This window comes from Lasioglossum baleicum, chromosome 1, assembly GCF_051020765.1.
Source record: "Lasioglossum baleicum chromosome 1, iyLasBale1, whole genome shotgun sequence".
Classification (NCBI taxonomy): domain Eukaryota; kingdom Metazoa; phylum Arthropoda; class Insecta; order Hymenoptera; family Halictidae; genus Lasioglossum; species Lasioglossum baleicum.
In genome coordinates, this window is record NC_134929.1 from 22,189,454 (window position 1) to 22,213,402 (window position 23,949).

Consider the following 23,949-nt stretch of genomic DNA (forward strand, 5'->3'; position numbering starts at 1 on the left):
TTACATTTTTCTTGAATAATCTTTCCATTGCCAGATGACCATGAGCAACTTTCACCGTTTGGAAACGACCCGTTCGATGCAACAGTCGGCTCTCCTGAAACTGGAGTCTCAAAACCGCAGTCTAGAGGTGACCGTCGCGACGTTGGGAGCCTTCATTCAACAATTATCCGAAACCCGTCCGGACATAGAATATCCAGGCGAGATTCGTCGGATAATAGCGCAGCTGAGTATTGCGGAGAAGCGAAGGACAATGTCGGGAAGGTCCTACCCTTTGAAAGTGATCGAGGACAACAGCAAATACGGAATGATCAAGAGCAATTCCACCGGAAGAGAATCCCACAATTTCATGAAGAACAACAACTCGATCGAGGCGCCGTATCCTCTGAAGTCGACGCTGAGCCAGCCGAATCTAGCCACCAAGCTCGAGAGGGTGTCCTCGTTCTTTTCGAACTCGCACAACCACATACAAAAGCAACGAGCACAACTGGCCGCCCTGAGGAACGAGTACTCGATCGACCAACCGATGCGAAACGACGAGAACGACCCGAAGACGGTCAACATAGACATCCAGATCACCGACACGGTGACCTCGAGCAACGAGCAAATCGCGCAGATCGACAATCACCACCTGAAAATCGAACAAGTGAACCTGGAGAAGTCGGCCTCGCTGCCGTTGAACAACAGGATGAAGCTGAAATCGTCCAAGTCGGCGTACGAGTTGGGATCTGTGAAGAAAGTGCCGACCACCAAACTGGAGGCCACGACGGACGACGACGTGACGAACCTAACGGGCACGGTGCACCCTCTGGACACTTGCAGCGACGTGAACTTCAAGTACGGTGGAACGACCAAGTTGAAGTCTATCAAACCTACCAGGCTGCCTAGTCCCAGCGGACAGGAAGAAGGCGTCGGCAAGAACGCTCAAAGCCAGAACGTAGAAACACTGAACAGATAACAATTACTGATGATGCTGCGTTCAAGGAAGATACCTTGGAAGGTAACTACCTTGAGGAAAGTATACCCGACAAACTAACAGCGAACTGTACAATGCGTTTTGTATTGTGTTACTCTCTGGTACAGACTGTTTCATTTATTTTGATCGCTTGGAGTAGTTTTGTTATTTTTAACAACCGGGCTAACTACTACTAGACACACACACCGTGTAAAGGGAAGTTGTTCGATTTCGAAGGGCGGGTGGATGAATATTATTAGATCGATGCAAAAGTTCGTGCCCGATTTCGTATTGAAATACAAGGAAACGGGCACAAACTTTTTCACCGACCTAATAGTATAATTTCCATCACTTCGTTCTCCATAGCGGATTGTAATATTCGTTTCTGTGATTTTATTCTTGTACAATACTGATAAAAAACAAGTGACGGAGATATTTCAAATGGTTAGGATAAGTGAACCACCCTGTATACAACTCATACACTTTTGATACAATGATCGCTTTTCATTTTTTAACGAACGTTACCTTCGGCGGATTGTCGACCGAACCGCCTGGGATCCGTACTTCCCCTTTTACGATACTTATACCAATGATTTTAATACCTTATCGCGTGTGGAAGATTTAGAGAGAATGAGAGAAACAGAGTCAATTTATATAATATATTAAAATACGTTTAGTTGAGGATATTAGTATATAAATATACGTATGTATTGTGTATAGAGAGAAGAAATTAGAGTGAAGCTGTGAGATAAGTTAGTAACTACTAAAAATATTTATCTATTTCGCATAGTGAATATCCATTCTGACTAGTAGGAGAGAGAGAGAGAGTATAGGGAACATTTATATGAATATATTATATAATATACATATGTACGAACGTGCCGATTATAAGAAATTTGTTTAAAACGACAGTAACACAGATGGATTCGAGCGTGCTATGTAATAGGATAGGATTTTGTAGCGGGGACTTGTAAAATATAAAAATTTACGAACGATGTCGATGTGTTACTGAATGCAAACTAAATTTCTTAGAGTCCAGCAGACAGAGTCGTATCCGTAAGTTAAACCGAGCATCAGAGTGTACTGTAGGTTGTTGCAAAAATAATAGGAATTCGTTAAAGAATGTATTCACTATTTGTTCGGACAACGATCGATCAACCGTTGTTGGCACTGAAACGTGTTCAGCATCCTGTGTCTAAAATGTGTCTAAATGAACCAGTCGATCAAACTTCTGAACGGCCTTTCGAAGCTGTTCGGAAGCTTCCCTCGAAACTTGACGCTTCGAGCGTTGCAATAGAAACTATACAGGGTGTGTCACCTGATTTTGACATCTTGATTTTCTCGCTATTGTTACTCGTAGCAAAAATTTTTTCAGCATAGGCTTGAATGGTATCGAGTGAAGCATATTTTGATGTTATTAGTTTTTTCGTTAGCGGACGCGTAAAGGTCATATAAAGGTTAACTTTTTTTTTTAATGGAATGAGGTATTTTTGAATACATCAATCGATGCAGCTGGACATTCGTTATAAAAAAGTACTAACCTATGTATGTCGAAAAGTTAGTAGTTCAGGAGATATTTCAATTTAAAAAACTCTAAAATACCATTACAGTCGTACTAAGACGTTAGTGTTTACTTACTTATGTAACGTCTTAGTACGATAGTAATGGTATTTTAGAGTTGTTTAAATTGAAATATCTCCTGAACTACTAACTTTTCGACATATATAGGTTAGTACTTTTTTATAACGAATGTCCAGCTGCATCGATTGATGTATTCAAAAATACCTCATTCCGTTTAAAAAAAAAAGTTAACCTTTATATGACCTTTACGCGTCCACTAACGAAAAAACTAATAACATCAAAATATGCTCCACTCGATACCATTCAAGCCTATGCTGAAAAAATTTTTGCTACGAGTAACAATAGCGAGAAAATCAAGATGTCAAAATCAGGTGAGACACCCTGTATATTACCGTCTCGATTAAAACTAAAAAACATACACACACACAGAGAGAAAAGTTCCTATTACTTTTGCGCGAACCGTCGCGAAAAGTGCCAAACTTTCCAAAAACGAATATCGAGAATTGTGAATAGCGGGTAGGAAAAGCAAGTGTTTTATTAAACGATCATCAGAGAACGTGTAACTGTACCTTGTATAATTGGGAGACGCATATTTATAAAATATAATTGATAGATTATTGTGCACTGATTCGGGGAATCAAGTATTACTATTTTTGCACAAAACGAAGCCTTGTGATATCAGGGATACAATTAATGCCATTCAGCATTGTAACAGTAACGGATCGTGTTACCATTTTTCCCGATTACAAAAAGAAGAAGAAGAAAGAAACCGAAAAGAATACGAAGTCGACAAACTGTAATAATACTCACTAACGTTGGCGGCGAGTGTTATCGACCGTTTCATTGTCAACCGATCGCGCGATTTATTCGTCTCGAAGTAAAAAGAATTATATTTTCGGTCTTGCGACGACACAGTTTCATATTGAAGGAGAAAAAGAAGGAACGGAGACCGAGCAACACGTTCAAGAAAACGTTTGTATAGTAATCGTTAGAAACTATAAAATATTTTGTAGCGTTCAAATTTGTATCTTCCAATTAGTGATTTGTACGAATAGATTTTAGACGTTAATTATACATTTTGATTGAGAATACAGAAGTAAAGATATAACCCCAGTTTTTTCTCGAATATTTCTAGACTTAATGGACACGTTGTTACTGTTAGCTTAGATTCTCTAGTTAGTATTAATCCTCGAAGAGAGTATTTTGAATGACCGAGAAGAAAACGACGACGCATGAATTTATACCGTTTTGTATACATCGAGAAAATTCATAAAATTTTCTCCGGCTATTGTACCGAAAGTTTTACATCATTGCGTATACATGCGACTCGGAGAAATCGAAGTCTCCATTGTAACTCCCAGAAAAAAACAAGAAACGGAGATGCGTGACAAAGGTGAACGTCTTTTATATGAACTCACAAAATGTTACTTTATTATCGTCCTGTACGTGGATTATCAAATCAAAAGATGTGCAATTGATTTTTTGACAAGAAATATTCGACTATGCCTGACAAAAATGTGCCGGTGAAACCTTTCTTCCTGTCTGTATATTATATACAATTCTCATAAAAGATAACATTAAAATCTCTAATGCTTCGACTTTGATATGCTGGTCCTGAAAAAGAGAAATAACCAATGATTTTTCCATGGACAACTATTTCAAATCCACAGTCTATTAGACTCTAGAGTCTATATATATAAATATAGATATTACAGAGTACGAAATCTTACGTTTGCATTTGTTTACTGCCACTGAGAACTATATAGGGTGATTGAGTCTCCTTCTGTTTCGCTTGCAACAGATTAAGGGTACCCAAGGGTGTGTCTGTGGACGACATCCGTTTCATTAGAACTTCCTGTTCCGCCTTCTTCATTCGTTTTTCAACCTGAAAATTCGACAATTCTTATTTCAAAAATCCTCGATCACTAATTTTTTTATTTTCAAAACATTAAGCATCGGTAAGTGAAATGTTAAACAGAAAAAAATTGTGTTTGATATCTCACCTTATTCTTTCCGGGACCTTTCCCGTGGAATTTATGAGAAAGATATCTGAAAGCTTCCTTTGCACTGAGGACGTGTCCATCGTCGTCAATGTACTCCAGTTTGACGTTTGGTTTGAAGCCATCTTTCTCTTTGAATTCAGAGGTAGGACCATTGAAGCGATCTCTTCTACCAAATTTGTCGTCATCCCTAAAACAATAAAAGATGTGGATAAAATGACAGAAAAGTGCAAGCACCTGGTATAGTAAACTTTCGTACAATTCACACTAGCCCAAGAAATTCGGTGTTCGAAAATTTAAGTATACAGCGAATGTCGTTGAAAAAATTGATATTTCAAAGCGAACTGCTGCCTCTTGAAGATATATTACATTATGCGATCAGGTCAACGTAAATCTAAACAAGTCAATGTAAATATACTTACATCTACGCTCTTATTTAACTAAACTGTGTTTTTCTTCCTCCGAAAAAGAATTAAACGAAAATTACTACGAGACATCCCTATTCTAACGGAGCCTTTCTACAATACGGTTCGCATGTTGGCACATGCAATATGTATGTTTTTTAAAATTAAGAGAACATTATGCACATTAATTGCTCGTTGTTCGTATCATATATGAACATACACCTTATGAACTGTATGTCCACATACAACACGATCACCGAATGACATGTTTATATTGGATTATTCATTAGTTTATTAATTGAGATGCGATTTCCACGCTGGACTTGTCTAGAATCTTTGGTACAGATCTTGCTCGGCGACGGTAGAATCGCATAATATAAACATACCTCAATAAATCCTCTTTTTTCGGCCTTTGATCGTCTCCGACAAAGCAGTTAACTCTTGTTGCGGTAGCGGATCATCCATTTCCGAGCACCGAAATCCGGGCTCTATTTAAGACTGTTAACTAACAGTTTGAAATTCACTAGAGACTCGTCTAACAACATTGTCGAATACATTCAATAGAAGAATAGTTCTTACACAACCGTTTGATAGGGTTATATACCGTGAACGTGTTGCAAAGAAAGCTTCTTGTATTGAACGATAGTGATGCTCCGTACATACCCGTAAGTCTTGTCCTCTATCGAATAGTTCTGCGCTTGCAGGTGAGCAAACCGAGACGCGGACGGCCGACTGCTATCTTCCTTTTGCAGATAACCTTTGCTCATGGCGAGTTTCAAAGCTCCGCCAACGCCATGCCCGAGCGAAGGCTCGGCGTCCAAAATAGCAGCTTCCATTGCTACTGGCTCGGACGCGCTTTCATCTATTCAATAATACGCAAAGGTTTAATTGGTATTCGAAAAAATGATTCTGTAATATTCAAAGTCGATAAAGATACCTAGTTGTACAGTGTTCCAGGCGCCGCGACCATCGTCCTCTTCTTCGTTCGCGGGTGGTTCCTCTTTGATCCCGTCCATATCAAAGTCCTATATAATAACATCGTTTCAAAAACATATTAAAAACTACAAGAATGCAGGAGCAAAAGGGTTAAGAAATTGTGTTCTAATACCATAAGTTCCTGGCCATTCTCCTCCCTGTTTCCAGCGAGGCCGTAAGTAGGGATGTCTCCCAAAGTTCGACAAAATTCTGCGGTCGCGTTCAATACAATATTGCCGGATTGATTCTCCTCTGAACCAGACGGTTCCTGTTTGATGGTCTCTACGACTTTCTCGATGCTCGATAAATGCAATTCCTTCGAGCGCTGCGCTTTCTTCAACGTTAATTGCAGCTCGAGATCCTTGTCGTCGTCTTCCAATTTTGTTCCACTGAAATCCTCGGAGGGCGATCCTAAGTCGTCCACATCTAAAGTATCGTTATTTTTCGCTTCCTCGGGACGTTTGCTTCTTCTGCTTCCCAAGTCTCGCAGATAATCATTATCTTCAGGAATTAAATCTTCCGCTTTCAGTTTTTTCCGAATCTTTCGAACCTGCAAAAGCACAAAGTATGTACACAAATGATTCGCAATAATTATTTTTGAATACAAAGATTATTACCTTTTTCTTTGGTTTCTTAAACTTAGCGAGTTCTTCGTCGTTATAATACTCGCTAGCTAGCTTTGGCTCCGCTATCAACAATGACTCTAATTGTTTATTATTTGCCAAACGCTGCTTAACGTAATCGAGCTTCGCTTTGCTATCTTTCTGTTTCATCCCTAATACGAAATGATCTTTCTTCTCGCCCTCGATTTCCTCGTCGTACTTTTCCAATATTGTCTTTTTCGGGAAACCGTACTCGTCGAAATTGTCTTCGTCGTACGCGTCGTAACCAGGCTTCTTAGTCTTATTCAATATATTACGTTGATAACGCTCTTCGTCGGTTATGTTCACATTTACGAGTACGTCTTCGCCATCCTTCAATACTTCTTGGTCTTTCAGAGTCAAGATTACTGTTTTACCCGCTTCAAACTTGTTCTAGTAAACGGTAAAAGCTTTATCAGAAATCATATTGTATATATTATTAATATAACATTCATATTTGTTAGACTTTGTTAAGATCTTTGTCTCGAGCCTGATTTGTTAAAACATGACAAAGAGCGAAAACAGTATACGCACATATATACTTACAATATTATGCTCTACTTTAAGACGTTTTAAATTCTTTTCAGTATACGCCATGCTTCGTGCAGCAACTATTTCCTCCTTCACCAAATTTTCAATTCCAAACTCTTCGTCCAACTGATCCAACATTTTTGCCTAAACGAAAATTAGAGAGTTAAATTTTTCAATTGTTGCGACTTTGTTGAACATCGAAGAATTCTTAAAAATTACTATACCCTCTCTTCCGCTTTCCTCTTTTCCTCCTCCAAACGTCTGGTTTTATCAATCCAAGCTTTGGTGTCATCGTCGGAATCAAACTCGCCCAAGGCTTTTACTTTAGATAAATTAGCTTCGATCTGTCTCTTCTGTTTCTGAGTACCAATTTTCTCCTTTAGCTTTTGCGTTCTCAACTTCTCGTTAACGTCGGGAGCAGGCTTATGGTAAAACTCTCCCAGATCGTCCTTAATCTTATTGGAATCATCTTTCGGCGTACTATCGACTTCCAGGGGTTTCAAACCTAATTTTGCTCGCAGTTTATTCGTCTCTTCGATGGACAAAGAGGTCTGCGCCGCTCCTCCTTTGCTGGGCGATGGACTGTGTTGTTTGGAAATCTCTGGGGGCGGAGGTGTGGATGGATGCGAAGATTTAGAAATTTTTGGAGGTGGCGGAGCGTTAACTATCTCGACTGAAATGAAATAAACGCAGCATTAACTGATACTAAGTGCAGCGTGTTCGTTATAAAAAATGCTTATGTACCTATGCAAGATATAAATATTATTCGCTTCAGTTCCCTCCAAATTATTTAATCTTGAGACTGCTAAATGCGTTTCTGTCGAGGCGACACAAGATATTTTCGAAACCAGAGAGGACCGAGACGAACCGAACCGAAAATGCGTACCGTTATCGGGTAACTGCTCGTAAACAATGAAACATTAGGGGAACATGACGTACGGTGGATTTTTGCAAAAACCGCGCGACACCGTACACGTACAGAAACCGCATTTCACTAATATCGTAAGAATGAATTAATCAGATAATAACCATCGCTGTCATAATCCTTGCGCTCTTTCCTTCTATGCTTTTTGTGATGCCTGTGCTTTTCCGATTTCTCGCGCTCAGGCGTGTAACTTCGTGATCGGCTACGGTGACGCTTCTTCTTCGCGTCCCGACTCTTCTCGGTTTTGTGCCGTTTATTCGAACCCATTTCTTGATTGACAACGCGCGACCGAGATATTTCTACTTTCGTTAGATCCTTCCAGATTCTTCACAATACAAAATAACCAACTAGTGCACTCATTCGGCTACACGCTTCCGCCATCTTATTCGTTCTGCGCAACGCATGCGCTCGAAAACTCGAAACCATTATCTAGCAACACTGCGTCGGACGTCGGCCGAAACGGGTCCACTGGGCGCGTTCCCTTACAGATGCGCGCACAGACGCTCGTCAGAAATGAAATTTTTGGTTGTCAGGGTAGTTGAGTAAGATCGACTAAATGATATTTATACGACAAAACGCATCGACGTAAAACGACGCATCGTTGCAAAGAAATAAATGCGAGAAAGAAATGATCGTTGACAAAAATAAAGTAACAATCTCTTGACATTGTTAGGTACGCTTATTATTCTTCGTACGAGTTATTATTTAATGTCCCCTATACAAGAAACGATATAATTTGCGACGAAACGCATTAATCACCGTTATTGTAAAGAAATAAATCTGAGAAAGAAATGATCGTTCGCAAGAAAAGTAACAATCTCTTGACATTGTTAGGTACGCTTATTATTTCTCGCATTGTTCCAATTAGTTTCCTCAATAATCTGTCTATGTATACATATAGGGTGTCTGCTAACTCTGCTGGAAATAATTGCGGCGCTGCAGTGTGCGCTTTTCGAACTAAATAAACGCTCGGTGGCGGGATTTTTGAAATAGTAATAATATAAAATAATTAATTAATTATATATCGATACACGTTGATTTTAAACGTCGGATTCGCCTACGTTTCCATATCTAACGAGTAACGCGATAAATCTCGATTACAGGAAATTACGAATTACAGTATTTTTTCTTCTTCGATTACTTTTGTAAGTTACTGTACAGTGTACAGGTGTAGCTGTCAATCCCGTTGGCAGTACAATTTCGAGGTTATGTTTTCTCCAGAAAATTAACGAATTTTCGTTCATTTTTCTGTTTATCTAAAAAAATGTCGGCTATGGACGAGAAGAAAGAACAACCAATACTTCAGGAATTATTGAAACACGTGAAAACAGAATCCAAGAGTGGAATCTCTTCGTGCCTGGTACGACTAAAAAACGAACCCAAGTGCTACAAGCAGTTCGCAAAAGATGGAGGATTGGGTATTTTAGTGAATTTACTCCGTTGTCAGAATTTGAAGATATTAAACATGACTTTAAGCATTCTAGCGAACGCGTGTTTGCATTCGGATGCAAGAGAGAAGGTACCATGCATCAGTCTTTTTATATTTCAAAGCTTTTCGACTCAAGGATCTGTTCGGTCAGAGGCAGGGTCGAAACAGCTATCGGTAGTAGAACTACTCGGAGTTAATGTTAATCGTATATGTTTCAGGTCAGAGGTTCTAAAATAGCATGTAACGTAGTCTCTATAATCAAATATATAAAACTAGAAAGTACTTTACACTGTCGTGCGTGTAGATTAATTGGAAATTTGTCAGAGTGCGATTGGCATGCCAAATCGCTGTGCAACGCTGGTGCGATCCAAGCTATAGTCGATCTTTTACAATTAGACACAAATATGCAAACATATTTGATGGGCGTTAGAGCTATAAGGTACATTCAAATGTTGAAGATACTTTTGTAATGGCCAATGTTCTCTACTGTGTTTACTTATACAGGGTGAACCACGAATTGTGACCAGTAGAGATTACCCTGTTATTAGCAGTCCGATCGAAAATGTTTTAATCAGGTATAGCATGGTTTCAAGAGAGAGCTTTCACATGATTATAGCAAACCTTTTATCAACTCTTTTTTTCTCATGATTATTCAAGGTCACCTTCATCTTCTTGCAAATACACCTATAATTTTTTTACGCCTGTTAGAGGATTTGATAAGTATCATAACATAAAAAAGATTGCAAAATCTTGCTTTTTTAATTTTTTTTTACAAAAAATTTGCTATAATCACGTGAAAGCTCTTTTGAATCCACGCTGTACCTGATAAAAACATTCTCACGATTCATGGTTCACCCTGTATAAATATATATTGTATTTGTGTATACATATATATTTATACATCCGTCTCTTGTACAGAAACATTTGGAGTATATATGAAGGCAGCAGAGAAGAAATATTAGAAAGTGGAGTTATACGTAGAATTACGGGTTTGTTAATAATAGCGGTGGAGAAATTGGAGACGAGCACGAGAGCTGCTTCGGAACTGATAGAGATTTGTTTGAAATCTATGTGCGCGTTTTTAGTTGGTACCCTGGATCCTCGAGTCGCAGAACAAATTCGAGGGGAGAAAGATTTGCAAGGCTATAAATGCATCGTGCGATGTTGCGGTATGAAAAATAAAATGGCCATCAAGTGTTTGTACAATCTCTGCCAAATAACAGAATGTCGTCCTATTTTGGGCAATTCCGGTGCTGTCGATAGTCTCATCATTCTCATCAGAGACCGTTCGGAATTGTGCGAGGAAACGTTGGTCAGTTTATGTCTGTTCTGTTGGGAAGCTGTGAATCGTGCAAGAATTAGAATGGGATCTGGTCTGGAATTGATGCTGTCTTTATTACAAAATTCTCAGTACGAAAGGTATCATCCTTTCTTGCTGCGCGCCTTGGCGCAATTTGTTTACGACGATCCGAGCATTAAGATAATGGTGAAAAATGGTTTGCTCGATGTTTTGATAACAAGATTGAACAAAATGGTTGCCGAAGCTGCAAGTAACGAGGAAGCTAAAGCTTTAAAAAAGAGGGGCAACGAATCACCACCCAACAAGCAAACAGAGTTCAAATATAACAAAACCAATCTAGGCCGGTATGTCAGATTATTTCATGTTAATTTCGAACGAACCCTAGCAACAAACGCTATACATACTTTTATTCGACAGATATAGCTCGGATTACTATCGTGACGACTGGAGTCCGAGTAGTGCGACCAGTGTGTCTTCGTCACCCCCTAGCACACCCCCATTACCATTTTACGATTCGGTAGAAAACGATGAAAATACAGAAGACAATTACAGTCCAGTTTGTAGCGATACAGAATTTATGGACAACGAAGATGGTTTGCTAAATGATAACACGTTTTTCTAGAATATCGATAAAATTCTTGATTAGAAGCACAGTAATTTTCCGCAGAACTTCAAGAAGAAGTCGAATCGCTAAAAAGTTGTAAATCGGTGACTGCGGAGGTGGAAGAGCCTCAGAATTCGGAGAAAGGAAATAAATCGAGTAACTGTGAATACGCGAACGTTTGGACGTTAGTTTTATTGAGTCGTCTAAGTCATTCGGATGATCCGATCGAACGATTGGCCGATTCGATCATCATCGAACCATTGTCGGCTTATATCAGGTATGCTAAACACCCGAAAGCGTCCAGGATTTTAACCCAGATTATAAGGTAGGTGAAGAATTTCAGATCGAATTTTCACAGAGAATTTCCGTTACATAACGATTGTTTTCCCAAGCAGAAAAAGAGCGTATTTGATGCCTTTGCTGAAGCAGGGATTCGTGTTCGAAGCTCAGACATTATACGGTTCGGAACAGTACTTAAGACATCTATGCGCTCTCGCGGGAACTTACGGAGCAATAGGTGAATTGACATCGATATTACTGCGCGGCGACGAAGCTCACAAATTGGTGATCGCAGTCTCGATACCGTTTTTAATTAAGTCACGTGACATTCTGAAGTCTCTGCTGGACAATCACGGTGGCATGCCGCTAATATTCCGCGTGCTGTCCGACCGACAGCATAGTCTTTACGAGAACGCTATATGGTCGATTTGTCGGCTGGCGGACACGTTGCAGATACAGCCGGAAACAATAGACAAGTGTCAGATCTCTGACACCACATCGACCGATTTCCCACGGGTCTACGATAATCATCCGAAGCCGGCAACGGTCACGTTCGAGTTGGACGATGGCACGACCGTCGACGCTTGTAGACACACGCTGTGTCAGAAATCCGACGCTTTCTCCGCCATGCTCGAAGGAAACTTTTCAGAATCGGGCAAGAAACGTGTCAAGCTGCGAAACACGTCGAGAGAAGGTCTTAATACGTTATTACTCGCCGCGAACGGCGCCACCTTTGAAAACAGAACCATCGAGTCTTTATTGGACGCCGCATTGCTGGCCGACAAGTTCCTGATGAACGATGTGTCGGACGCCCTCACAGAAAGCTTGATCTCCAAGTTGAACTATCAGAATTTCAGTAGAGCCTGGAACTGGGCGAAAACTAACTCGTGCCACGAATTGAAATCTTGCTGCGTCAAGATTTTCCTCACGGCCACGATGACCAACTCGGAAAGAATACAAGCGTTTCAGGACTTCTCTAACAGCGGTAGCTTCCGCGAGTTCTTGAACGACGTCAGACAGATAATTAACAGCGTTCTGTGCCAAGGTTAAAGACAAAGTCGTGTAACCTAATTGTGATATTAATAGTAGAAAAAAATCGTAGATTATTTGACCGTTTAATCGTAAGTATATGAGGCACCCGATGAAGTTTTTATATTATGAAATCTTTTATTCGTCGTACACCTATTATCATAGCCTAGATACAAATACTTACTGTGAATATATTTTAAGAGGCGGAATTGATGTATATGAATGATTATTATACAATTTGTAGGTAATTTCTTTAAAGAATAGAATATACATTGAATCGCCAAATCGTTGTGTATATACGTGTAAAGGAGTCGAATTTAAAATTCACTAACATTAGAACGAGTGTAGATTTACGTTCTTGCCATTGTACCTTGCGTGTCTCAATCTGTTTCTTTCCTTTTTTTATTCTCTTCGCGTTAGTTTTAACTGTATCGAAACCGATGGGATGGAGATCAAGTGCAAAATCATTTGCACACGATCCTTGTTCACGCAATCTATCTTGAATGATTTCACCAGCTGAAATATTCATAGAAATGTTATGAATCGTTGTTTCACCGGTCGTCTATTTAATGATATATTGTACATCTATTATATTTTATTCACATTTTTTGTTATTTTATCTGGACAGTGTAATATATGCAAGCATTTATCTTGCACAATTTTACGAAGTAATCAATTTAATAAATATACATATACATATTATAAGATGCCCGCTTCTAATCTGTATTGTAGGGGTGGGCGGGTACTCGGAAATTATACCCGACTCCGAGTTCGAGGCTCGAGTACCGGCTCACCCTTACTGTATTGTATTATAATTAGACTGCGGATCTCTATGCAAAATAAAAATTGTCTGCATCGATTGCAAGAGATAGAAACCAAAATTGAATGTTATCTCTTCCCTTAATGATTTTAATAGAGGCGGAATCATATATGATTATGATACATGACGTCTTCAATTATTAAAATTATCCAACAACTTTGAATTTTAACAACTCAACTTTGCTATAAATGCATCAAGATCCGCAGTCTAATTGCAATCATTTGAATACCTCTGACAAGCCATAAAGTATTTGTATTTCCGCCAGTTTCCGGCCAATACAGCTTCTCGCGCCCAAAGCGAACGGCAAACTCGCGTGTGGATTCAATAAACTGCGGTATGTGCTTTTATCCGTTCTGATCCATCTTTCCGGTAGGAACTCGTTCGGTCGTGAAAAATTTTTCCCGTCACGACCGCTCGAATAGATCGACAGCACTATCAGTTCCTAAAATCAATCGAGTATTCTCCTCCGTTCCGCTCAATGCTAACACCAATAACATTAACGACAAGTTCATTTACCCCTTTTGGCACAAAGTAATTACCAATCACGCTGTCTTGCGGTAAATATCGCGAGATGAATGGCGCGGTGGGATATAATCGAAGAGTTTCTTTGATTATACCTTTCAAGTGTGCGTCTCGTAGCACGTCCTGTTCCGGAAGTTTCTTCAAATGTTCGTACAGTTTTTCTTGTCTGTGTGGGTGATGGGACATTAATAATAAACTCCATTGCAAAGTGGTCGCCGTCTGGAATTACAGATGGGATACATAGGTTGATACATAAAATACGTATACGTGTGTATGCGTATTATATACGTATACTATATACCGTATCGCCAGCCGCTAAAATAAAATCGGTAACAATGCAAATTGCATCCTCCTCTTGAATCCCTTCGTTCAGCATTTTCTTTAGCAAGCCGTCGCCACCTAATTGGATCATTCGCGGTACTAAAATGCGAACGGTTTCGAATGTCGTGTCCACGGCTGCAACGAACTTCATCCAAACCGGAAGTCGTAAATTCATGGCTACCTTGGCTGGCATTATCGCTAATTTAGCAGAGTATTCGAATATTTTGTGCAACATTCTCGCCAATTTTTCGAAATCCCGAGACAACTCGTGTCTGCAATTTTGCCAACAGGTGCCCATCAACGTGGCCACCATTGCTGCAAAAATTCAATCACAATTCTACTTTGATTTTTCAGATATTCGATGAAATTTCAAACTTGCATTTACCCTCTATAGACCACTGATAAAGTTGAACCTGTAACTCCGGTATCACGGGATCAGTGTTCACCTGTTCCTGCCATTTCCGTGTCAATTCTTTCGCTGCCTCTTTGCAAGGACTGGCCATCAGGTTCGTTGGATCCGGCACCAACATTACTTTGTTCAATATTTTACGAAAATGCATCCATTCTTCTCCGTCCCTGTTCAAAGGTGTCGCCACGTTAATTGACAATGAAAACTCGCTTGACCGCAAAGACTAAATTGTTGAAAATATTTAATGAATACTGTGATGCACACGACATTAAAGTATAAGATAAATGTATTAAAAAATGCAACGAATTGCATGTACACATGTATATGTATATATATCCGAGTGGATTCAAGCCTTTTATGTTTTTGTTGTTACTCGAGTAACAACAAAACATTGAGATCTCAATAGGTTATAGATACATGTTATTCTATTGTATTAAAATATTATTAGATAGACTGGAGATCTTTATATGCATTCATGAAGAAATTGATTGGGCGAAATATAACGCAGTCTAAAATATTAGAAAGCGTCAACAGTTAACACCGATTTTTACGAAGACCAATTTACATGAAGAGCAGTCCGCGCCGACATTTTCGTATATCGTTATACAGCGTCCAAGCTTCCGGTAGGAAGTGTTTAGGCGCCGGTCCTTCTATCCGGAAGATTCTACGAAATTCTTCCGGAGAATTGACGAAAACTGCCGTAATTGGGCCCAGACGTTCTCTGTAAACCGGACCCAGTTGTTTGTGTCTTCTGTCCACGTATTCATGTTGCCTTTTCGCGCCGCCAGCAAGTAGAAACGAGAAAAACGTTCCAAACAGTGGAAGACCTCTGGGTTCCGGTGCTTCTCGTCGAACGTTTCCGGTATCATTGGCCGTGGTCGTGCCTCCATAACATCCATCTCCATCCTGCGATTTCTCGACGATTTCGATCTTCGATCGTGCAACGCCATCTGCGGTCTTCGAGGTATCGGATGGATCGTCGATTCTCGTCGCCCCTGAATAACAGCAACCCGGCACGCGATAGTTCGACGGGATGATACCCTCGACATTGATTTTTTTCGCGATTCGAAGAAATGTTCGTGTAACGTTCATCTTTCGATTACTTTCGACTCGTCGATCGGAGAAACGGTAAGTTTTCGCAAACTACGTTTTACTAACGGAACGTTTCTTACTGTACCATCGAGCCTCTAGAAAAACGAAAAACATTGTTGACCGGCGAGATTTGTTTACTACTACAATAAAGCGCGGGAGATCAGGCCGCTGTCGACTCACAGATGGACCTGCTGCAGCTTCTTTCGCCCGATAGAAATGCAATCGATAACTGTTGTGCCTCGACTCGGTTGCAGAATGCTTTTGCAGAGTAATCGCGCGTATTAACACGCGTCGAATTCGACACCTTTTGCGGACTAGTCGTTTCTCGTTTCAGACACGGGCATACGTGACTCTATAGAAAAAATGCTCGACGCCGCGCCGATTCGCCCGGGAAGTTTTTGTTTTCCGTCTCCCCTGTCATTCTTGGTAGACCTTGACGCCGGTGGCGATAACGACGGTAACACTGATTTCTGAAATCCGTTCGATGTACCTATTGGTTTCTCTATTTTTGCCGGGCTCTTGTAGATGTTCCGGGGAGATGAATTTCGCGATTACTTAGAAAATTAAGTCTACCGAAACTGTTTCCCATCCACTTCCGGCCACGACCAGAAATATACGCACGGTAACAGGAAGTGCTATACCGTACTATACGATTTCTCTGGTACACTGGTAAACACGGTTCAAGTTGTACGCTGATTGTAGCATGGTGTACACGTGAAGAAGATCAAATACCGTTTACTATGCCGTTATCTAGAACCCGTTTATCCCGCCGCGCTGCAGGTTTCCACTTTCCTCGACAGAGAAATTCTTTGCGTTTGTGACTCAACCTCTCCTTATTATCCTCAACAGATTGGAGTGGCGCCGCGATTAACGTAATTACCACGCTCAAGTAATCAACGTAATGTGGGTATAGTTCGCAGTATAATATAATACTCGAATTATCTCTCAAAACTAGTAGAATCGCACACTACTATTATTTATTAACATTATCACGGTTTAAACAACCGAACGATTATTGCTTCGTTATCGTCGACGATGTACTTGATCTTTGAATCACACGATCCTTTTTAAACCTGTTGCACTCACTAGGTATAAGTTGAAACAACTCATAAACTTCTCATAAACGTTTACTATATTTGTGTATAAATTTTTCAGAAGACTTGTTTCCTATTTAGAATCGAACAAGCACGCCCATTGATCGAATCACACGCGTGGTTTTCAAACGTCGATACACCCTCGCTGCCTGATCGTGTCCGTCCCGAAACCATTGCAACGTCTACTGCATACTATTTAACAGTTTCGAACGTATTTGAATCTCCAGCCGAAACTTCTCGCATCGGAGTGGGGAGGACACATTAGACATCTCGCGGGGCTAAGGATAAGGAGCCGCATTTAAATAATCCTATCTCGCGCAGCCGTGTAACGGTAACAGATCTTCTCGATCAGATAAAAAAATTATAATCAATTCTGGACGCTCTTTACCTGTTTATAATCTTTCGCACATTTTTTAGGACATTCTCGATCTACCGCCGAAGATGCACTCCTAGGACATCTCTGGATAAAAGGTTAATATCCCAGATGGCACACGACATTTTCAAGACGTCCTTTTTACGCCTATTTTAGGTCTGAAAGTCTTACTTCCTAAAAACACATCTTTAAGACGTCTTTAAGACCATAAACAGTGTGGTTTTTATGTACTCATAATCTAGCAGTAAGTATTAGCATTGGTTATTATTTGTTCGAGTTAGTGCCCACAGGTAGCATACGACGTCTTAAAGACGTCCATTTGACGTCTATTTCAAGTCTGAAAGTCTTACGTCCTAAGAAGTCGTCTTTAAGACCATAAACAGTGTGGTTTTTATATACCCATAATCTAGCAGTACATACTAGCATTGGTATTATTTGTTCGAGTTACTGTTTTTGCTTCAATTTCAATTTTTCAATTTTCAAATTTCGATTTCAACATCAATTTCAAGTTCAATTTCTACTCTTCTATTTCAACTTCAACTCTTCGATTTCAACTTCAATCTTTCCATTTCGACTTCAATTTCAACTTCAATTTCAACTCTTCGATTTCAACTGTAATCTTTCAATCTCGACTTCAATTTCGACTCTTGAATTTTTCAAATTTCAACTTCAATTTCCATTTTAACTTTAATTTTTCAATTTCATCTTCGACTTCAATTTCCATTTCAATTCTTCGATTTCGACTTCAACTCGTCAATTTCAACTCTGCAATTTCAACTTCAATTTTTATTATTTTTATAGTGATTTAATTGCAATTGTTATTTTTATTACACTTTTTATGTCAATTCCACATGCGTTCTTCTGATAAAGCTAGGTTTAACTTTAAACTCGTTTTTGTCGTAATCTATTTTTACTCTTCCCTTCTTAATTTCATTAACATTTATGGACCATAAGACTTCTTAGGGACGTCTTGAAGACCTCCCGAATGTCGTACGACCGTCTAATGAACGTCTTCAAGACGTCAAACAGACGTCTTTGTGCTATCTGGGTATTTTTGCTTCAATTTCAATTCCAATTCCAATAAAATAGACAGTTGGCACTCCGGGCCGACTGTGCCAACTCGCGTCTAAGTTGTGCTCTGATTGATCCGTGTTTTTCGTTAATAACCCCTAAACAAAGCCGCGGACGTCATTTTTGCAGAGGAAAATGTCAATTCAAATGACCTCAGGCACCCACCCATTTCCGGGTTCTGCAGGAATCTTGGGACACCCTATACAGGGTGTTTCGTCTAAAACAGGACACCTTGGAGTGTCCATCGGGAAAAATAAAAGTCCCACCACGTGATGTCCCCCTCGGTACTGAACAACTTTCATCTGAAACATTTTTGCGTATAATCAATATTTTTGAAGATATTCGTCTGTAACGATTTATAATGTTCCCCTGTATACTATTATTACTATTATACTATTATACTATTATACTATTATTATATTATTATACCGCGGATGTTTTATTTGAACAATAGAAATATTTGCTACATTTGCAGGAATTGATATACAGTGTTAAAGCTAACATCAGCGATATTGACGTTCAACGAGGAAAAGAATTATGCGCTGTCTGTCTCCGGTTAGTCTTCCAAGATGCATAAAATTGAAAGTAATGAATTCACGTGGGGAAAGAAACCAATGGACAACGTATTCCATGACGGCATGGCGTGGCGTGGTGCGGCGTGACTCGAGGTCAAGGAATCGGTGTATCGAAGGTGTAGCAAAATGTATGCCGAATTACACATGTAGCGATCGATGTGTTTACCGCAGAAACTGCGTAGCGCTTTTGTCTTCAGTGAAGACCAGTGAAGACTCTTCACAGATCTCTCGCTCTTTTCCACTCTTTCACTGACTCTCTCCTTCTCTTTATCTTTCTCCCTCCCTCCCTCCCTCTCTCTCTCTCTCTCTCTCTCTCTCTCTCTCTCTGCCTGTCTGTGTTACACCCTTTTTTGTCTTCCCATGGTCAACGACCGTGAAAAAATTCATGTGTCCGGCGGGATGCAATAGGATGCAGGTTGAAATTGTCGACTGTATTTTGTACACTCCGCGGAGTCAAAGAATCCTTAATCATTTACGAGTCCGAGCTGCGCGTGGATGAAAAAACGAAAACAAGTATATATGCGCCTCCATAAATTATCGTCGCGACAACGGTTGAACCAAAAATAGGCATGGAATCATTGGAATCAGGCTTTGGGGTCCGAACGTTTCAAGAAATTTACACGATGAGAGCAAATTTATTCTTGTTAGCTTTATTTCAGAAAAACAATAGAGAAACTGACTTGTGTTGAACATTATTCCAACTGTATTTCGCAAGCGACGAATAATTTGTAACCAGTGAATAAAACGTCGATAGAGCAAGAATTGATATCACGGATAAATTATATTCATGAAATAAAATGTTTTACGAGTATGAAACGATATATACAGGAATTATCGTCAGGAATTACGTAAGTTTGGTTTCATTGGGAAATAATCTGGAAAAATTTCGTCACGTTCGATTATTTTTATATATGTACGTCAATTCGCCATTGATATACATATAATTTCGGCATTACGGGTTTCTATTTCGTTCCAATTAAATTTTGAAATTTTCACGTCGCCGCTTACACGCTCTGTCGAAACCGACTTTGTCGATTAGCATTTCGTTCGGTTTTGTCTCTCAGATTGGAATGCAACGTAAAATTCCAGTTGCGAATCACACTTTGAACAGAATTGTATTCTATTTCCTCCCACGGATTCATTATTTTTGGCACCGACGAGATACGTGTTTTTGGGAAGACGCTCTTATCATACGTCGGCCTTGAAGATCACGATAATCGAAAGACGGCTTTTAGAGCACTCTGTCGCTAGATCTACGAGGAAACGATTTAGATATAGCCGTAGCAATACGACACGACGAACCGACGAACGCGGCGTATCTGAATTTTTAGATGGTTCTTGGTTCTCGGCCATCATCTTTTCCATCGTCACAATGGACACCGATATTGAATCTTGTTTGAAAGATTGGAACGACCTAGCACAAGATTACAAGGAATTGGAAGTAAGAGTTATTTTTCGTTCATTCAAGATATCGATGTTGTCGACGGTTTCACGCAACCACCCATTTCGTAACGTTCGAGGTTAAGTGTGCCCTTTTATTTATCCATAGCGATACTCCAAACCGGTGTTTGAAGAACATAAATCGCTACTGAAACTAGCTATCGGTTTGGCCAGAAAAATCACTTATATCTTTCAATACGATATCCGCAATAATATCTTGCGCTTTACTCTTCTGGAATAATAATCCGAGATACAGTCGAGCCAAAAACAAAAGTCTATTTCAATTGTTGGGCCGAATTGTTGGAAACACGAGAGAAAAGAATCAAAATACATTCTTCGTCCGTCTTTGTACCTTTACGTCTTTTGTGTAAAAGAATACATTACGGGATCATTTTAATAACAGGAACATTCTTGTATCGCGTACAGGTACTGAATAGAGAATACCTTGCAAAACTAGAAGAAGTTAGCGAACTCCAGGCAAAATGCTTGAAAGGCATTTCTCATCAGAGGTACAGGATGGGTGTAATATCGAAATCACTGAAACAGTAAGTGGATCCGATAAGTTGCTCATCATTGTTTGTCTTTTTATGAATTATAACAAATTTTGTATAACTCGGAGCAGATTACATGCAGGCGAAGCACGTCAAACTATAGGCAAAGATATGACAAAGAGGAAGCAGCAGTTACACGAAATAGAACAGACCTTGCCGAAACCAAACGGCACGTACCTTCAAATTATCCTAGGCAGCGTTAATGTTTCCATATTAAATAAGAGCGATAAGTGAGTATAATTATATCGTTTATATCAAGAAATATAATAAATAGACTGCGGGTCTTTATGCATGTAAAAACCATATGCAAATATGCACAAAAAATATGCAAATATGGACGAAAAATATGAACAGAACTAATACAAAGAGATATTTATCAGTTATGTTTTAATTAACAATTTATTTATACAGAAACACCGTAATGTGCGTTACAATAAGTTGCTAGTAATTTTTCCATGTTTGTAACACTTAGTTGTTGACGTGCATATTTATATTTGCTCCAATAGCGTTGTGGTACATTAGTTGACACATTTTCTTTACATTTCGCATAAACCAGGATTCTTTTTTACCACCGCACCTATTTTAACACGAATTTGATCACCACATTTGCTCTTAAATGTTCAATACAGTCCATGAATATTTTCATTGAATTTGTGAAGGGTAAACCGACAGTTTCCAGTCCCTTTATTGTGGCTGGAAGAGTTTGTAAATGTACTTTTATAAACGTCAAATTTTGTGCAACTTGTGTCTGTTGCAACACATTCTGAGCTGTTGCAATTGCAGCTATATCATCTTGATCAAAATCTTCAACTACCTATTTACAGAAACAAAATAAAGATTGTGAATTAATGATTTTACCCTTTCCGGATGTTAAGAAATCGAATCTCTTTGGTTTTATTAAAATTTTCGGCATAAAATAGTGGAGTCGAACAAATCTCAGTGCAAAACATGTGCAATATACAAAATAATATTTGCGTATCGAAATATGTACATATTTACACAAACATCCGCAGTCTAATAATAAACAATATATAATCAACGTTCGTTGTAATTCTTTTCAGATTCAAGTATAAAGATGAATACGAAAAGTTTAAATTAGTTCTTTCTGTAATCGGCTTTGTTTTATCTGTGATAAATCTATTAACCAATGTCAGGTAAAACATTATTCATTTTCTACCGAGTTGTTCTACGCTTTTATATGAAATTAATATTCTATAAATGTACGTTTCAGAACCTTGGAACTTAGTTTTATGTTCCTTTTAGTCTGGTACTATTGTACGCTGACAATAAGGGAAAGTATATTAAAAGTAAATGGTTCGAGAATCAAAGGTTGGTGGAGATTTCACCATTTCCTTTCGACCGTAGTTTCCGGAGTTCTGCTGGTATGGCCCAACACCGGGCCGTGGTATGCATTTCGACACCAGTTTATGTGGTTCAACGCGTACATTAGTAAGCCGATTTTTTTCGAAATAATCGATAAAAGTTCAATCAGAGAATATAATAATTTTCAATTTACAGGTTTCGTGCAGTATTTACAATTCTGTTATCAACGCGGTGTTTTATATCGCTTGAAAGCATTAGGCGAAAGACATAATATGGATATTACTATAGAAGGCTTTCATTCGTGGATGTGGCGAGGATTGTCTTTTCTTTTACCATTCCTTTTTATCGGATACCTGTTCCAATTGTACAACGCGTATATGCTGTACACGTTAACGACCCATTCGGAAGCTACGTGGCATGTACCAGTTCTCAGTGCCATGTTCTTGGTACTCTTCCTCGGTAACATGATCACAACCATCATGGTGATTCCTCAGAAGCTAAGACAACGCGTCAAAGATCATCTTCCCGGTGTGTTCGCATCTAAAGTCGAGAAAAAGAGAGAGACCGACGACAACGAGGATGCGAGAGATAAAAAATATGAATAAAAGGACGAATACATCGATCGAAGTGGCAAGAAGGAAAAACAGATAATAAAGAATGAGCAAAATACAAAGTCGATGGTAGAGAAACCAAGTAGCTAGACATATTAGTTCCGAACAACAAAACAAATGCACAGAATACCAAAAAAAAGTAGATGAAACGTCTTAAAATGTACAAGATTCTTTCCTCTACGAACCAACGTCTTTCTACAACTATCGCTAAGCACAAGACTAAGTAACTGGTGTTTCAGCTCGTTGTAAACGTAGGAACAATTTCCTCGGAAAATATTCTTTTTCTATACCCTTTCATATCTTCGAGAATCCGATCAACTTTCTGGCTGTACCGCCTGAAGTTTTATTTTTCTAAATGCCGATGAGATGCGCAAAACTATTCCTGTGCATTTATCCGTGCATACGTCCGTGTTGAAATTTCACTGGTGTGAGGTGTAAATCTAACTGACGATTAATCGTACCTCAAGACAGTAATATATTTCACGGATTTCATGCGGGAAACCATATATACTATATATTTTTTAGCTTTTTTGTTTTTATAAGTTTTCCATTTCAGAGAATTCCTCGATCTGCAACTGTCAACGAAAACGTATAGGATTTCAAGATGTATTTTTGAAATGTATATGCACTTTTCGTCTAAATTCCAGCACACTTGCAAAAGAAAAAAGAAACGGTCATGTTCAGATAAAATCAAGTGTTATATACTTGAATTTTCACTATGGTTTTATCATTATAATGCTCCACATACATATATTCACTACGATTATTTAATTAGAATAACATGTACTCGCGCACACATTTGTATGTCAGTGCTCACTCTGCTGCTAAAATAGTTATTTATAAGTCGTGCATGACACTCCAAAAACTGTATGTAATATAAATATTATTTGTTCTTAATGTATTTATTAAATTATATGTGTAAATAAAAAAAATGGTATCTCTGTACTCATATAATATTAAAGTAATCAATTTTCTGTCACTAAATCAGATCGTGCCGTTAGTAATGCAAAATTGCACTACTCATTGTTACCACACAGTGCATGGCATATATATATATATATACATATGCAGCGTTCTCCAAGAAAAAGGAACTTATC

General features: G+C 39.0%; 5 protein-coding genes across 27 annotated transcripts in view; 3 read left to right on the forward strand and 2 right to left on the reverse strand.

Moving 5' to 3' along the window:
- The window catches only part of Plx (PTB_TBC1D1_like and TBC domain-containing protein plx), a 49,624-nt gene extending 45,362 nt beyond the window's left edge, over window positions 1-4,262 (forward strand). For all 11 annotated transcript variants that reach the window (XM_076422308.1, XM_076422319.1, XM_076422298.1 and 8 more), the window contains one exon: window positions 35-4,262. In XM_076422308.1, coding sequence (XP_076278423.1) covers window positions 35-955 — 921 coding nt within the window. In that variant the 3' untranslated portion in view covers window positions 956-4,262. The remainder of the gene's footprint in view (window positions 1-34) is intronic.
- On the reverse strand, window positions 3,936-8,430 carry LOC143208219 (U4/U6.U5 tri-snRNP-associated protein 1). Of its 3 annotated transcripts, XM_076422412.1 has the most exons (10): window positions 8,114-8,430; window positions 7,309-7,757; window positions 7,100-7,228; window positions 6,530-6,946; window positions 6,046-6,462; window positions 5,875-5,962; window positions 5,601-5,799; window positions 4,537-4,723; window positions 4,264-4,418; window positions 3,936-4,147 (listed from the first exon to the last, which is right to left on the reverse strand). In XM_076422412.1, exons 1-10 carry the CDS (start codon window positions 8,274-8,276, stop codon window positions 4,120-4,122), a joined length of 2,232 nt encoding a protein of 743 aa, XP_076278527.1. In that variant the 5' UTR covers window positions 8,277-8,430; the 3' UTR covers window positions 3,936-4,119. The 3 variants fall into 3 exon arrangements, 1 of the variants encoding a protein (XP_076278527.1); XR_013008874.1 differs by lacking the exons at window positions 3,936-4,147; window positions 4,264-4,418 and adding an exon at window positions 5,324-5,442 and having other exon boundaries at window positions 4,585-4,723; window positions 8,114-8,429; XR_013008875.1 differs by lacking the exons at window positions 3,936-4,147; window positions 4,264-4,418; window positions 4,537-4,723 and adding exons at window positions 4,803-4,927; window positions 5,324-5,442.
- Window positions 8,431-9,159: 729 nt separating this feature from the next.
- Window positions 9,160-12,683, forward strand: Rnb (BTB/POZ domain-containing protein Rnb). Its single transcript, XM_076422385.1, has 6 exons — window positions 9,160-9,528; window positions 9,657-9,877; window positions 10,357-11,082; window positions 11,156-11,331; window positions 11,406-11,667; window positions 11,738-12,683. The coding sequence occupies exons 1-6, from the start codon at window positions 9,274-9,276 to the stop codon at window positions 12,669-12,671; spliced, it is 2,574 nt and encodes an 857-aa protein (XP_076278500.1). The 5' UTR covers window positions 9,160-9,273; the 3' UTR covers window positions 12,672-12,683.
- An 85-nt stretch (window positions 12,684-12,768) lies between these two features.
- Sad (Cytochrome P450 family protein sad) lies at window positions 12,769-19,196 on the reverse strand. 7 transcript variants are annotated; one of them, XM_076422525.1, is made up of 8 exons: window positions 17,297-19,194; window positions 16,901-17,186; window positions 15,288-15,909; window positions 14,699-14,889; window positions 14,294-14,628; window positions 13,987-14,211; window positions 13,700-13,912; window positions 12,769-13,166 (listed from the first exon to the last, which is right to left on the reverse strand). In XM_076422525.1, the coding sequence occupies exons 3-8, from the start codon at window positions 15,812-15,814 to the stop codon at window positions 13,053-13,055; spliced, it is 1,605 nt and encodes a 534-aa protein (XP_076278640.1). In that variant the 5' UTR covers window positions 15,815-15,909; window positions 16,901-17,186; window positions 17,297-19,194; the 3' UTR covers window positions 12,769-13,052. The 7 variants fall into 7 exon arrangements, with proteins under 7 accessions (XP_076278640.1, XP_076278631.1, XP_076278613.1 ...); XM_076422516.1 differs by having other exon boundaries at window positions 15,995-17,186; XM_076422498.1 differs by having other exon boundaries at window positions 15,288-17,186.
- On the forward strand, window positions 15,585-23,795 carry LOC143208281 (transmembrane protein 120 homolog). Of its 5 annotated transcripts, XM_076422568.1 has the most exons (10): window positions 15,585-17,239; window positions 17,326-17,525; window positions 18,482-18,636; window positions 18,828-19,055; window positions 20,259-20,368; window positions 20,794-20,912; window positions 20,990-21,148; window positions 21,980-22,072; window positions 22,150-22,367; window positions 22,437-23,795. In XM_076422568.1, the coding sequence occupies exons 4-10, from the start codon at window positions 18,890-18,892 to the stop codon at window positions 22,844-22,846; spliced, it is 1,275 nt and encodes a 424-aa protein (XP_076278683.1). In that variant the 5' UTR covers window positions 15,585-17,239; window positions 17,326-17,525; window positions 18,482-18,636; window positions 18,828-18,889; the 3' UTR covers window positions 22,847-23,795. The 5 variants fall into 5 exon arrangements, with proteins under 5 accessions (XP_076278683.1, XP_076278675.1, XP_076278692.1 ...); XM_076422560.1 differs by lacking the exon at window positions 18,482-18,636; XM_076422577.1 differs by lacking the exon at window positions 18,482-18,636 and having other exon boundaries at window positions 18,842-19,055.
- The last annotated feature ends 154 nt before the right edge of the window (window positions 23,796-23,949 follow it).